The sequence below is a fragment of the Zootermopsis nevadensis genome, unplaced genomic scaffold, assembly GCF_977971745.1.
Source record: "Zootermopsis nevadensis isolate Lab colony 2312 unplaced genomic scaffold, Znev_1.0 Znev_ptg000008l, whole genome shotgun sequence".
In the NCBI taxonomy this organism is placed as follows: domain Eukaryota; kingdom Metazoa; phylum Arthropoda; class Insecta; order Blattodea; family Termopsidae; genus Zootermopsis; species Zootermopsis nevadensis.
In genome coordinates this window covers 3,148,911-3,163,868 of record NW_028259140.1, presented here as the reverse complement: position 1 = coordinate 3,163,868, position 14,958 = coordinate 3,148,911, and the positions used below count along the sequence as shown (strand labels likewise).

The window sequence follows — 14,958 nt, the reverse complement described above, 5'->3', positions numbered from 1 at the left end:
ATTTTATATGTAGGCTTGCAAGAAGCCTCATAATCACTTTAAAATTAATTTTTCACAGAATTGTCAGATTAATTCAGTTAAATCAGAACAAAACACAGAAATAAATTTAATTTTTTCGGTGTGCGATTCCATGTTCTCGCGTCGGCAAGTCTATCGACGTTGCTCATCGTGGTCTGGCACCGACGTTTTCGAGGTTCTTACTGTCTACATCATCAAGACGATATGGAGGCAGCAGGAACCTCTGGAACGTCTGTAAGTCTCTGCCAGACTACACGGCATGAGAACCTGATATCTCACCAAGCGACCAGCACTCCAACCACTGCTTCGCCCTGCATTTAGCCTTCCTGTCATCCCGTCCTGCAGCGAGCCCCCGGGCAAGTTGATGTTTGTAACAGCTACGTAATTTAGTATTCCTCTTTGTAACTGAAAGGTAAAGTAATTACTGTTAGCCGCCTTATCTCGTTTCACTCTTTTTCTGTCTTCTGTCTTTGTCGCGTAATTTTTTTTTCTTATTAGTTTCTTTGTCTCTGTTTTTTCCCTTCCAGACACGCCCTCTGATATCCTTGACACTTCTCTTGGATCGCGAGCTTCGTCCGGCAACTCCAAACAAGGTTGACAACTATCAGCAACAAAAACAAACCTCTGCTGCTTGCTTTATTGCCTGCCTACTCGCTTCATTGTCTTCCTTTCTGCAAGCACTATTTTCTTGCTGCCAACTCACGAAGAATGTCTCCAGAAATATACCAATTGACTGCAAGTTTAAGTTCATGGGCCTGTAACCTATTAAATTGAAGTTCTGTTGTCTTTGGAAAATCCGGGCGGTGTAACGTACCCGTAGACCTCTGTTTCTTTTTGCCAATCGCGTGCACATGTCTGGTGTTCCTCGTACCTGGGATGTAGTGTCCTGTAGGTGGTATCAGCGCTTCAGAGAAACGTGTTGTGTCTAGTCTTATCTCTATATTTTACCCTGAAAATGGAGGTGGTACGTTAGTCCGAATGAGCCGGGATAGCTCAGTCAGTATAGTGACTAGCTACGGGCTGGACGGCCGGGGTTCGATCCCCGACGGGGGCAGAGGATTTTTCCTCTAGCCTCTGCGTCCAGACCGGCTCTGGGGCCCACCCAGCCTCTACAATGGGTACCGGGGTCCTGTCCCGGGGGTAAAGCCGGCCGGGGCGTGATGCTGACCACTCACCCCCATCTAGTGCCGAGGTCAAGGAAGAGAGGAGCTATACCTCCACTCACCCCAAACGCCTACATGGCGTATAGTGGGAGAAACTTAACTTAACTTAACGTTAGTCCGAAAAGTTGGAAACCACTTGCAAAACGACATGTACGACCCAGAATAACAAAGCCGAAGAATTGTTCTTGGATTCCTCGAACCTCATCTTCGTGTCTCACGAACTCGATGTTGTCTTAAGGGTATATGATATAATACGTCTGTCGGAGCTTACAGACTTCGGATTAGTGGAATAGTGTGATCAATTTTAAGTTGACACTGGCGAATTTGTACAACATCGTCATGTCTTGCAAGGTTATTGCAAATTAATGAAGTTTAGTAACCTGTAATCCGCGACCCGACCGCCTTCAGTGCCACAAAGTGATGGCTCCTAAAGCGACAACTACGCGGAAGCAGCATTTGAGACTTAACTAGGGTTTCTTCGTCTTACGCCATGAAAAAAGAAATTAAGACGCGAAATGTTCTTATTCCTTACTTTCATTTTATTCCAAAATGAAACATTTTATAGTCCTTTTTAAAAGTCACATTTAATGTAGTTAAAATACGAGTAATTTGTTCAGAATATTTCAAAGACATGAGAGGGAAACAAAAATTAGTCCAGAATTAAAACGCGGGTATGGTTTTTAATAGTTAAAGGACGTATATATATATATATATATATATATATATATATATTGTTTATATTCAAATATTGAATGTCTTTCCAGAATTTGTTTTGTTCAGGGAAAGCAGAATTATATTTTTATCTGTACTCTGTCTATTTTATATTGGCACCTACGGTACACGTTCCGTAGCGCAGACACGGTCCCTTCGTAGAATAGACCGGCTCTAACGCACTCAGAACTTTTAAATACCCCCAACACGCCAGTTCCTATTATAGTGACGAGATTGGAATCGAATTGAAGTCGCTGGCACTTCACATGGGTTCGCATCTGCAAGCAACACAGTGCAATATCACAATAGGTCTTACTATTTCTTCAGAATCTGTCTCTCTCTTCGATTTCTTCTCTTTTATTCCCCTTTTGTTCGCACGAGATTGATTTGCTTTTGTGTTGATAATGTAGCCGTCTGCCACGCATGAATATTTAGAAATACAGAGTAGCGCCTCACAGAGCTTCGCATGTTGTAGATTTTATTGATCTGAGTCTATGTTCTCTATGTATTCCCCTCGCTTTCTAGCTGTTTTGAATAGATCGATAAGGGACACATTTCGATCACGTATCACATTCTTTCGTCTAAAATCGTACAAACTATTACTGACTTAGTAACGACCTTATATATATATATATATTTATATATATATATATATATTAAAGTATATAGGGCCTATAACTTGTATAAAATCATAAAAAGACACACATACAAACATATTGAGAACATATTTCCAGTTTTGCATAAAATTAATTAATTTATGACAATTAAACCATTGTATGTAAATTAATATCACATGAAACAATACATTGGGAGTTCTGTGTACATTTTTAATATGATTTTGTCGTCAAATAAAAAAATTAGTCTTCTAGGTTGCACGATTTAAAGACATTGAGTGAGACTTAAATTAACGTTTATAAGTTGGCTGTCTTCTGGGTTGTAGCGCCGTGTAGTCTGGTAGAAGTTTACTATCGTTTCGGAGGTCTTTGCTGCCTCTGACATCAGGACGGTCACAGGGCCTCATCGCCCTGATGATGGATGCAGCAAAGACCTCCGAAACGTTGGTAAACGTCTACCAGACTACACGGCGCTACAACCCAGAACACTGCCTTCTTCGTACTCACCATCGCGAGAACGTCAAATCCTTCTAAATTCGGGTAGACCTACTCTGGTATCACGTAAGGCTCAGTGTTCCTGAAAAGCAAGAAGGACCTCATTCTTGTGAAACTCAGCATTAACTAACCATTTGTGACGTCTTCACTGTTGCAAGACGGTACGAATTCCCAGCAGCCGCGCTTCTTATCCGCGTTTGTGCTCTCCTTGTGACAGCGGCTCAGGCGAACATCTGGGGACCGGAAGATGTTTACGTGAAGAAAGGCAGCACAATCAGCCTTACCTGCTCCATCAATGTCCACTCCACGCCTCCCGGTTCGGTTCTCTGGTACCACGGCGCGTCCGTTGTGGACTTCGACTCACCTCGTGGCGGCATCAGTCTCGAGACGGAGAAGACGGAATCTGGAACGACGAGCAAACTCCTCATCACAAAGGCGGCACTCACAGACTCTGGAAACTACACCTGTGTCCCTTCCAATGCAAACGCTGCCAGTGTCTGGGTCCACGTGCTGAATGGTGAGTTCGCTTTGATTTTACGTCCGTAAATTCCAGTCTTTTGACGAGATGATGGAGCTAACAGTTATAATTTTAAAATTATTTTTAGTGCATGTCGTTTCCGGAATACATTATAATATCAGTTGTCTAAGAAGTTTTGAATGAATAGTATAAAGTTCTGTGCCAATGTAACATTTTATAAAATAGTTATATACAAGACAAAGGAAGAATTAATTATGTATACCATATTGATATATTTTCGTCGTTTGTTTCGATGGCATGAATTTTGATCTGGCGTGAAATTTATCAGGTATAAACCTGATATTTCGATCTGTCATCATTCAGAAAATTTACAGTTAACGATGTTCAATATACACATTTAAAGTTATTTGTATGAAATTTTGATTATGGCGAGTGTTAGGTTATTTCAGTGAATGTGATTTGAAATAGGACGTGATGGACACTTTTTCTGCGAGATTAAGAATATGATTTTTTTTTTTTTTTTTTTTTTTTTTTTTTTTTGTAATGGCACAATTCTCGCCGTCTTTAATTTTGTGCACAAAGACCGGTGTAATCAGAGTGTCACTAGGGCACAAAACACATTCCGACAAGTTTCCCGATGTATCGATCTTTTCCTTCGACAAATTCTGCACAAAATGCGAGAAATTTATTCTTGAAGTTGTAGATTCGATAATTTTTTTGCTAAATAGACGGCAAATCGGTAGCCGTGTTTGATTATCCCTTCTAGTACTAAGAGATAACGTGTTTGCATGAGCTTCATTGCGCTACAAAGTCGTGTATCGTGAAGACGTAACAACAGCGGAAATGTGTCTCAATCACGTCTGCTTTTGTGACGTTGTTGCAGGTGAGCACCCGGCAGCTATGCAACATGGTGAACACGGATCCGTCTCGTGTATAGGCTCTGGGCCGTGGTGGCTGACGCTGCTGGTTGCCACAGCAACAGCCGCGTTCAGCAGCACTTATTGCACGATCAGGCAGAATGGACTCTTGCTGGCAGTGTCTAGATGATGAGTACGTGGCCAACTATGAATTAACAGAGGATCGAACGTGGAACACATAGCAGCGAAGTGTTTACTTCAGCAAAGCAGATGTGGACATTTGTAAATGGTGAAGTAAAACTATTATTTTTCTGTTAAAATACTTTTATGCTGTTAACAGTGGTCACTGGTTTGTTTGAATAACGATAATAGAAGTGAATTTCTGAGGTGGGATGTGATAGGTATGCTAGGCTAGGCACTTAGTAGCCAGGGACAATAAATAATGTTAGCACCTGTGGGAGAAAGCTGCCAAGGGTTAAATTGTGACAGAACCGATATGAGCTTGCAGAAACCAACGCTTCAGATGTCGCGGTAAAAGCTTCACGTCACCTAATTATTCGTTGTAGGTGTAACAGAGTTTCAAAATGGGGCGATTCATCAAATGAAACAAAATGTGATTTATTTTTAAAGTGAATGCATTAGAAAGAAAAAAAAATACTGGCGAGTACTGAATAAAATTTATTTATTAAATTCCGCATTATTCTAGAATATTGAAACATAAAAACCCTAAGTTAAAAAAATAGAACTTTAAGTGACTGAAGTAAATAAAATCTCTGGAAGGCAATTCACGGGGAATATGTATTTTTTCTTGTTTTTCAGTGACAAATTTTTAAAGCGTGTATTTTGTTATGAAAACCAGCAATGCGTAAGTTTCTTGTGGATGGATACAAAGCCAATTCATAGTAGACGCCATGTTGCTGACATTACATTAAGAACTAATGAAATGTAATGAGATGAAAACAAACGACGTGGTGTGTGTTTATACATGTGCCTATTTAGAGATGATGAATTAATCTGTGTGGTCATGTATGACAACATGAACAGAGTGAATTAAGTTTTTCGTAATGTAGCCTTGTCTGAAAACGTAACCGTGTTTAGGGATTCTCTCACTTCATGAAGCTGGCGCTGCTCTGTGCAAGAACAGATCCTTCGTAAATAATAGCTAAATATGAGACTTGGAAGCAGACGAGAAGTGACGTCATTGAATTTCTGTCTCAAATCGAAAGTGAACAGTCCTGCGTTGTTGTGGTCATAAATTATGATGTAAGCCCGGATCTTGTATCGGTAAAGTACGTGATAAGGCCACAATCTAAGAGTTGACGACTGTCCTTTGTGAAATAGTGCAAAAAATACCCTGGACGTTCAAATAGAAACCTGGCAATATTGTATAAAGACGTGTAGAGCTACAGGAGATTTGGCAACATCACAATGCTGCACTAGGTGATTGGTAACGCGACTGCTGGAACAGTGTGCAATTATATTTCACGTTCACGGAGACAGGAAGGAAACGTTTTTATGCACGAGTTCCACAAATAAAATGGCGCAACGCGATAATTCAGTGGAGGGGGAATCGACGTGTGAGAAAGTGGAACTGCGAGGCGGGAAAAATGGCGTCCCGGGCACGAACAAATCAAATTTTTTTTTACCCCACATCTGAAATACTATTTCAAACTGAATTTATTATTAGGGTAAAGATGTTACTGCAGTTTTACCGTGTTACAGAATTGTCATCAGATTTTTTTACTAAGACTTTCAAACATCGTGGTTGAAGCCCCATTTCGGATTGAGAACCCTGGAAGTCCCCTCCAATCGTCACCCACTTGGGGAAGTCCTGAGGGTTGCGTAGTTCCCAGGGAACGGCCTATATATGGGCTTAGCTAAAAGACGCTACAGACGAACATGGACGGTTAAATCTTAACTTTTCATGATCTTAGCACAAAGTAACAGGCAAACATATTTCTGCCTTGTTAAATACAAGTAGAATGTATAATACCTTGATGACGTAACTAAATGAGAAGCAGTTCCACTTTCTCGCCTAAATTCCATCGTGTAAGAAAAATCATTCCTACGCATACGAGTATAAGAAAGCTGCTGTGTAATTTACACAGAAATTTTGAAGGCCAGTCATAAATTATTGTGAGTTGTAACATTTGCATTACAGACGGAGAAGTAAAACAGTGGTTCGAGAGTATCAAATAATTCAGTTGACCTGTGCAAATAATGTACTAGGAAAACTCGACGTGCTCGAATATTGTATGTTAATTGTCCATTTTTTTTTTTATGAAAATGATAATTGGAAGTAAGTTAAACAAATGTCTGAGATTTTGCTAACTTGACGGGAAATACCATGGTGCAGGTGGATATATGGACTGTTATTAATCCAGCGTGATTCCAAAGGAACAAATATTTCATTTAAATGTTGGACAGGAATTTTGAAACCAGAAAACTACTCGTAATTGTATTTAAATATATTAAAAGGAATTATATATTCCTGTGCTGAAACTGGAATATAACAGCAGCCCGAATTGCCAGGACATGCAATTTATATAACTTCGGCTTTTATGGATTAGCCTAGGTTTAGGAGAATTTTAACTTTCTCCATTTTCAGGGCTGAATTTCAGCGAGTGTGTTCCTCTGATATGTTGGTTTCCAATCGAAAGATTTATAAGGCCCAACGACCCAAAAGATCACCACTTATATTCCAACTGTAATGTTTACAAAATTATTACAAGACCAAACGTGCGTGTTATTATTATTATTATTATGAATCAATTGTTTGGTTGGTCCACAAACAGCCAAAAACTTCGGGCGTGTTAATATTAATATTATTATTATTATTATTACGTACCAAACGGCCAGTCCTCGAAAACCAAATTATCTACGCGAAAAATCAAGGGGCAGGAAACATGTAGTTTGTTCCATAACAAAAGATTTTATTTTACAGTATGAGAATAATGTTTATAAATATTGCTTTAGTTCTTTGTCTTTAAATTCCAATATATTATTTGTGTTCCACCTCATTTTAATGAGAAAATTGCTCATTTACAACATGTGTTTCCGATGAACCTGAATAGAAAACTGCATCCATCAGCTGTTAGAATAGACTAATTATTATGATGAGTGAAAAATGACATTTCTACCTGACTCCCACTTGTGTATCAGCTTGTAATTCCACCATATAAATGATAAAAATTAAAGCGTAACATAATGAAATTATGCGTTGTGATATTCATTTAATCCTTCAAAGCCCAGTGGTAACTTTATGTGTACGAAACAAGGTGCTTTAATAAGCAGTAAATTTGTATTGTCTCTCAGAGAATGTTTCGGAGCTCCTTTCGTCTATAAATTTCTGTTGATTATTAATACTTCGTTTTTCAGTGTTTTTTGTTATGTTGTGGGGTTATTTATAACGGGATTGCGTTGGTGCGGGACCTCTCAAAAAGATTAGTTCTTCAAGTCAAGCAGACAGATTCTGCTTGTATCTTCAAATTTCAAGTGCGAATACAACAGCCGAATCATCGCGATGCCTTCTGATCAGAGTAATTGATTGTAAAATAGAGTGTCTCGATGCGAAATAAAAGGTGACATCTCCAAGGTAACTTCGGTGCTGTCTTCAGTTGCTCAACCACACATATTTCACGTCCTTGGCGCAAAAGCCGCTCCAACCATCGCAATCCCCGTATATTCGCTGAGATTCAGAGACTCCTGCTCTCCGACAAAACCCGCACCAATTATCCCTTTATATCTCAATCTGTAGTCTCACCCAAACCGGGCACACTACATGTTTTAATTGAGTGGAAATCAAAGTAAGAAGAAGAAGAAGAGTCTGCGGAAGGGCGGTTGCATTGGGTTAGGTTAGGTTGGGTTAGGTTAAGATAGGCCAGAAACTGTCATAAAGAGACCGGACGTTACTGAGACAGCGTCCTTCAGAGAAATTGTCCAAAAAGCCCACAAAACACAAAAAATTTAAAAAATTTCACTTTCAAAATTCTTTCAAAATTTTCAAATTTTTTGTTTTGTGCGCTTTTGGACAATTTTGAAATTTTTCAAAATTCCACCACCTGATGCCTTGCAGAACCGGTGTGTATCGGACTGTTTCTGATGCACAATGTCTCTGACGAATGCGGTCTGTGCTTGACTCGTGCTCTGCACGAACCGGTCTCTGTATGACACAGCTCTGACGTTCCGTCTCTGAGAAGCACACGTGCTGCAGACAGCACGTGAGACAGACACTGTCTAGCAGAGGCCGGTTAGTGCAGACACCGATGCATGCATCACTTGGTGAGACTGAGGCCGAGTCCGTCAGAGACACGATGTGGCATTCACCGATACCAGCATGCATCTCTTGAGGAGGGCCTTGAAAAAATATTTGAAAATTTTCAAAATTTTCGAAAAATCAAAAAATGCCGGAAATTGTCCGAAACGCGCACAAAATCAAAAAAATTTGAAAATTTTGAAAAAAATTTGAAAGTGAAATTTTTCAAAAATTTTGTGTTTTGTGCGCTTTTTGGACAATTTCCAGCGTTTTTTGATTTTTTGAAATTTTTCAAAATTCCACCACCTGATGCCTTGCAGAACCGGTGTATTTCGGACTGTTTCTGATGCACAATGTCTCTGACGAATGCGGTCTGTGCTTGACTCGTGCTCTGCACGAACCGTTCTCTGTATGACACGGCTCTGACGTTCCGTCTCTGAGAAGCACACGTGCTGGAGACAGCACGTGAGGCAGACACTGACTAGCAGTGGCCGGTTAGTGCAGACACCGATGCATGCAACACTTGGTGAGACTGAGGCCGAGTCCGTCAGAGACACGATGTGGCATTCACCGATACTGTCATGCATCTCTTGAGGAGGGCTTTGAAAAAAATTTGAAAATTTTCAAAAAAAAATTTAATGTGAAATTTTTCAAAACTTTTGTGTTTTGTGCGCTTTTTGGACAATTTCCAGCGATTTTTGATTTTTTGAAAATGTTGAAAATTTTCAAAATTCCACCACCTGATGCCTTGCAGAACCGGTGTGTTTCGGACTGTTTCTGATGCACAATGTCTCTGACGAATGCGGTCTGTGCTTGACTCGTGCTCTGCACGAACCGGTCTCTGTATGACACGGCTCTGACGTTCCGTCTCTGAGAAGCACACGTGCTGGAGACAGCACGTGAGGCAGACACTGACTAGCAGAGGCCGGTAGTGCAGACACCGATGCATGCAACACTTGGTGAGACTGAGGCCGAGTCCGTCAGAGACACGATGTGGCATTCACCGATACCAGCATGCATCTCTTAAGGAGGGCTTTGAAAAAAAATTTGAAAATCTTCAAAATTTTCGAAAAATCAAAAAATGCTGGAAATTGTCCGAAACGCGCACAAAACCAAAAAAATTTGAAGATTTTTCAAAAATTTTAAAGTGAAATTTTTCAAAAATTTTGTGTTTTGTGCGCTTTTTGGACAATTTCCAGCGTTTTTTGATTTTTTGAAAATTTTGAAATTTTTCAAAATTCCACCACCTGATGCCTTGCAGAACCGGTGTGTTTCGGACTGTCTCTGATGCACAATGTCTCTGACGAATGCGGTCTGTGCTTGACTCGTGCTCTGCACGAACCGGTCTCTGTATGACACGGCTCTGACGTTCCGTCTCTGAGAAGCACACGTGCTGGAGACAGCACGTGAGGCAGACACTGACTAGCAGAGGCCGGTTAGTGCAGACACCGATGCATGCAACACTTGGTGAGAATGAGGCCGAGTCCGGCAGAGACACGATGTGGCATTCACCGATACCAGCATGCATCTCTTGAGGAGGGCTTTGAAAAAAATTTGAAAATTTTCAAAATTTTCGAAAAATCAAAAAATGCTGGAAATTGTCCGAAAAGCGCACAAAACCAAAAAAATTTGAAAATTTTGAAAAAAAAAATTAAAGTGAAATTTTTCAAAAATCTTGTGTTTTGTGCGCTTTTTGGACAATTTCCAGCGTTTTTTGATTTTTTGAAAATTTTGAAATTTTTCAAAATTCCACCACCTGATGCCTTGCAGAACCGGTGTGTTTCGGACTGTTTCTGATGCACAATGTCTCTGGCGAATGCGGTCTGTGCTTGACTCGTGCTCTGCACGAACCGGTCTCTGTATGACACGGCTCTGACGTTCCGTCTCTGAGAAGCACACGTGCTGGATACAGCACGTGAGACAGACACTGACTAGCAGAGGCCGGTTAGTGCAAACACCGATGCATGCAACACTTGGTGAGACTGAGGCCGAGTTCGTCAGAGACACGATGTGGCATTCACCGATACTGGCATGCATCTCTTGAGAAGGGCTTTGAAAAAAATTGAAAATTTTCAAAATTTTCTAAAAACCAAAAAATGCTGGAAATTTTCCGAAACGCGCACAAAACCAAAAGAATTTGAAAATTTTGAGAAAAATTTGGAAAGTGAAATTTTTCAAAAATTTTGTGTTTTGTGCGCTTTTTGGACAATTTCCAGCGTTTTTTGATTTTTTGAAAATTTTGAAATTTTTCGAAATTCAACCAGCTGATGCCTTGCAGAACCGGTGTGTTTCGGACTGTTTCTGATGCACAATGTCTCTGACTAATGCGGTCTGTGCTTGACTCGTGCTCTGCACGAACCGGGCTCTGTATGACACGGCTCTGACGTTACGTCTCTGAGAAGAACACGTCTTGGAAACAGCACGTGAGGCAGACACTAACTAGAAGAGGCCGGTTAGTGCAGACACCTATGCATGCAACACTTGGTGAGACTGAGGCCGAGTCCGTCAGAGACACGATGTGGCATTCACCGATACCAGCATGCATCTCTTGAGGAGGGCTTTGAAAAAAATTTCAAAATTTTCGAAATTTTCGAAAAATCAAAAAATGCTAGAAATTGTCCGAAACGCGCACAAAACGAAAAAAAATTGAAAATTTTGAAAAAAAAATTAAAGTGAAATTTTTCAAAAATTTTGTGTTTTGTGCGCTTTTTGGACAATTTCCAGCGTTTTTTGATTTTTTGAAAATTTTGAAATTTTTCAAAATTCCACCACCTGATGCCTTGCAGAACCGGTGTGTTTCGGACTGTTTCTGATGCACAATGTCTCTGGCGAATGCGGTCTGTGCTTGACTCGTGCTCTGCACGAACCGGTCTCTGTATGACACGGCTCTGACGTTCCGTCTCTGAGAAGCACACGTGCTGGATACAGCACGTGAGACAGACACTGACTAGCAGAGGCCGGTTAGTGCAGACACCGATGCATGCAACACTTGGTGAGACTGAGGCCGAGTCCGTCAGAGACACGATGTGGCATTCACCGATACTGGCATGCATCTCTTGAGAAGGGCTTTGAAAAAAATTTGAAAATTTTCGAAATTTTCGAAAAATCAAAAAATGCTAGAAATTGTCCGAAACGCGCACAAAACGAAAAAAAATTGAAAATTTTGAAAAAAAAATTAAAGTGAAATTTTTCAAAAATTTTGTGTTTTGTGCGCTTTTTGGACAATTTCCAGCGTTTTTTGATTTTTTGAAAATTTTGAAATTTTTCGAAATTCAACCAGCTGATGCCTTGCAGAACCGGTGTGTTTCGGACTGTTTCTGATGCACAATGTCTCTGACTAATGCGGTCTGTGCTTGACTCGTGCTCTGCACGAACCGGGCTCTGTATGACACGGCTCTGACGTTACGTCTCTGAGAAGAACACGTCTTGGAAACAGCACGTGAGGCAGACACTAACTAGAAGAGGCCGGTTAGTGCAGACACCTATGCATGCAACACTTGGTGAGACTGAGGCCGAGTCCGTCAGAGACACGATGTGGCATTCACCGATACCAGCATGCATCTCTTGAGGAGGGCTTTGAAAAAAATTTCAAAATTTTCGAAATTTTCGAAAAATCAAAAAATGCTAGAAATTGTCCGAAACGCGCACAAAACGAAAAAAATTTGAAAATTTTGAAAAAAAAATTAAAGTGAAATTTTTCAAAAATTTTGTGTTTTGTGCGCTTTTTGGACAATTTCCAGCGTTTTTTGATTTTTTGAAAATTTTGAAATTTTTCAAAATTCCACCACCTGATGCCTTGCAGAACCGGTGTGTTTCGGACTGTTTCTGATGCACAATGTCTCTGACGAATGCGGTCTGTGCTTGACTCGTGCTCTGCACGAACCGGTCTCTGTATGATACGGCTCTGACGTTCCGTCTCTGAGAAGCACACGTGCTGGAGACAGCACGTGAGACAGACACTAACTAGCAGTGGCCGGTTAGTGCAGACACCGATGCATGCAACACTTGGTGAGACTGAGGCCGAGTCCGTCAGAGACACGATGTGGCATTCACCGATACTGGCATGCATCTCTTGAGAAGGGCTTTGAGAAAAATTTGAAAATTTTAAAAATTTTCGAAAAATCAAAAAATGCTGGAAATTTTCCGAAACGCGCACAAAACCAAAAAAATTTGAAAATTTTGAGAAAAATTTTGAAAGTGAAATTTTTCAAAAATTTTGTGTTTTGTGCGATTTTTGGACAATTTCCAGCTTTTTTTGATTTTTTGAAAATTTTGAAATTTTTCGAAATTCAACCAGGTGATGCCTTGCAGAACCGGTGTGTTTCGGACTGTTTCTGATACACAATGTCTCAGACGAATGCGGTCTGTGCTTGACTCGTGCTCTGCACGAACCGGTCTCTTTATGATACGGCTCTGACGTTCCGTCTCTGAGAAGCACACGTGCTGGAGACAGCATGTGAGACAGACAGTGACTAGCAGAGGCCGGTTAGTGCAGACACCGATGCATGCAACACTTGGTGAGACTGAGGCCGAGTCCGTCAGAGACACGATGTGGCATTCACCGATACTGGCATGCATCTCTTGAGAAGGGCTTTGAAAAAAATTTGAAAATTTTCAAAATTTTCGAAAAATCAAAAAATGCTGGAAATTTTCCGAAACGCGCACAAAACCAAAAAAATTTGAAAATTTTGAGAAAAATTTTGAAAGTGAAATTTTTCAAAAAAAATTTGTTTTGTGCGCTTTTTGGACAATTTCCAGCGTTTTTTGATTTTTTGAAAATTTTGAAATTTTTCGAAATTCAACCAGCTGATGCCTTGCAGAAACGGTGTGTTTCGGACTGTTTCTGATGCACAATGTCTCTGACGAATGCGGTCTGTGCTTGACTCGTGCTCTGCACGAACCGGTCTCTCTATGACACGGCTCTGACCTTCCGTCTCTGAGAAGCACACGTGCTGGAGACAGCATGTGAGACAGACACTGACTAGCAGAAGCCGGTTAGTGCAGACACCGATGCATGCAACACTTGGTGAGACTGAGGCCGAGTCCGTCAGAGACACGATGTGGCATTCACCGATACTGGCATGCATCTCTTGAGAAGGGCTTTGAAAAAATTTGAAAATTTTCAAAATTTTCGAAAAATCAAAAAATGCTGGAAATTTTCCGAAACGCGCACAAAACCAAAAAAATTTGAAAATTTTGAGAAAAATTTTGAAAGTGAAATTTTTCAAAAATTTTGTGTTTTGTGCGCTTTTTGGACAATTTCCAGCGTTTTTTGAATGTTTGAAAATTTTGTATTTCTCAAAATTCCACCAACTCATGCCTTGCAGAACCGGTGTGTATCGGACTGTTTCTGATGCACAATGTCTGACTAATGCGGTCTGTGCTTGACTCGTGCTCTGCACGAACCGGGCTCTGTATGACACGGCTCTGACGTTCCGTCTTTGAGAAGAACACGTGTTGGAAACAGCACGTGAGACAGACACTGACTAGCAGAGGCCGGTTAGTGCAGACACCGATGCATGCAACACTTGGTGAGACTGAGGCCGAGTCCGTCAGAGACACGATGTGGCATTCACCGATACTGGCATGCATCTCTTGAGAAGGGCTTTGAAAAAAATTTGAAAATTTTCAAAATTTTCTAAAAACCAAAAATGCTGGAAATTGTCCGAAACGCGCACAAAACCAAAAGAATTTGAAAATTTTGAGAAAAATTTGGAAAGTGAAATTTTTCAAAAATTTTGTGTTTTGTGCGCGTTTTGGACAATTTCCAGCGTTTTTTGATTTTTTGAAAATTTTGAAATTTTTCGAAATTCAACCAGCTGATGCCTTGCAGAACCGGTGTGTTTCGGACTGTTTCTGATGCACAATGTCTCTGACTAATGCGGTCTGTGCTTGACTCGTGCTCTGCACGAACCGGGCTCTGTATGACACGGCTCTGACGTTACGTCTCTGAGAAGAACACGTCTTGGAAACAGCACGTGAGGCAGACACTAACTAGAAGAGGCCGGTTAGTGCAGACACCTATGCATGCAACACTTGGTGAGACTGAGGCCGAGTCCGTCAGAGACACGATGTGGCATTCACCGATACCAGCATGCATCTCTTGAGGAGGGCTTTGAAAAAAATTTCAAAATTTTCGAAATTTTCGAAAAATCAAAAAATGCTAGAAATTGTCCGAAACGCGCACAAAACGAAAAAAATTTGAAAATTTTGAAAAAAAAATTAAAGTGAAATTTTTCAAAAATTTTGTGTTTTGTGCGCTTTTTGGACAATTTCCACCACCTGATGCCTTGCAGAACCGGTGTGTTTCGGACTGTTTCTGATGCACAATGTCTCTGACGAATGCGGTCTGTGCTTGACTCTTGCT

General features: G+C 40.6%; 1 protein-coding gene across 3 annotated transcripts in view; it reads left to right on the top strand.

Annotated features, from left to right (window-relative positions):
• LOC110830962 (zwei Ig domain protein zig-8) overlaps window positions 1–7,552 on the top strand; it is a 285,478-nt gene extending 277,926 nt beyond the window's left edge. For 2 of the 3 annotated variants that reach the window (XM_022066408.1, XM_022066411.2), the window contains exons 4-6: window positions 546–611; window positions 3,219–3,518; window positions 4,363–7,552. In XM_022066408.1, coding sequence (XP_021922100.1) covers window positions 546–611; window positions 3,219–3,518; window positions 4,363–4,526 — 530 coding nt within the window. In that variant the 3' untranslated portion in view covers window positions 4,527–7,552. The remainder of the gene's footprint in view (window positions 1–545; window positions 612–3,218; window positions 3,519–4,362) is intronic. The other variant, XM_022066409.1, reaches the window with a different exon arrangement.
• Window positions 7,553–14,958: the final 7,406 nt, after the last annotated feature.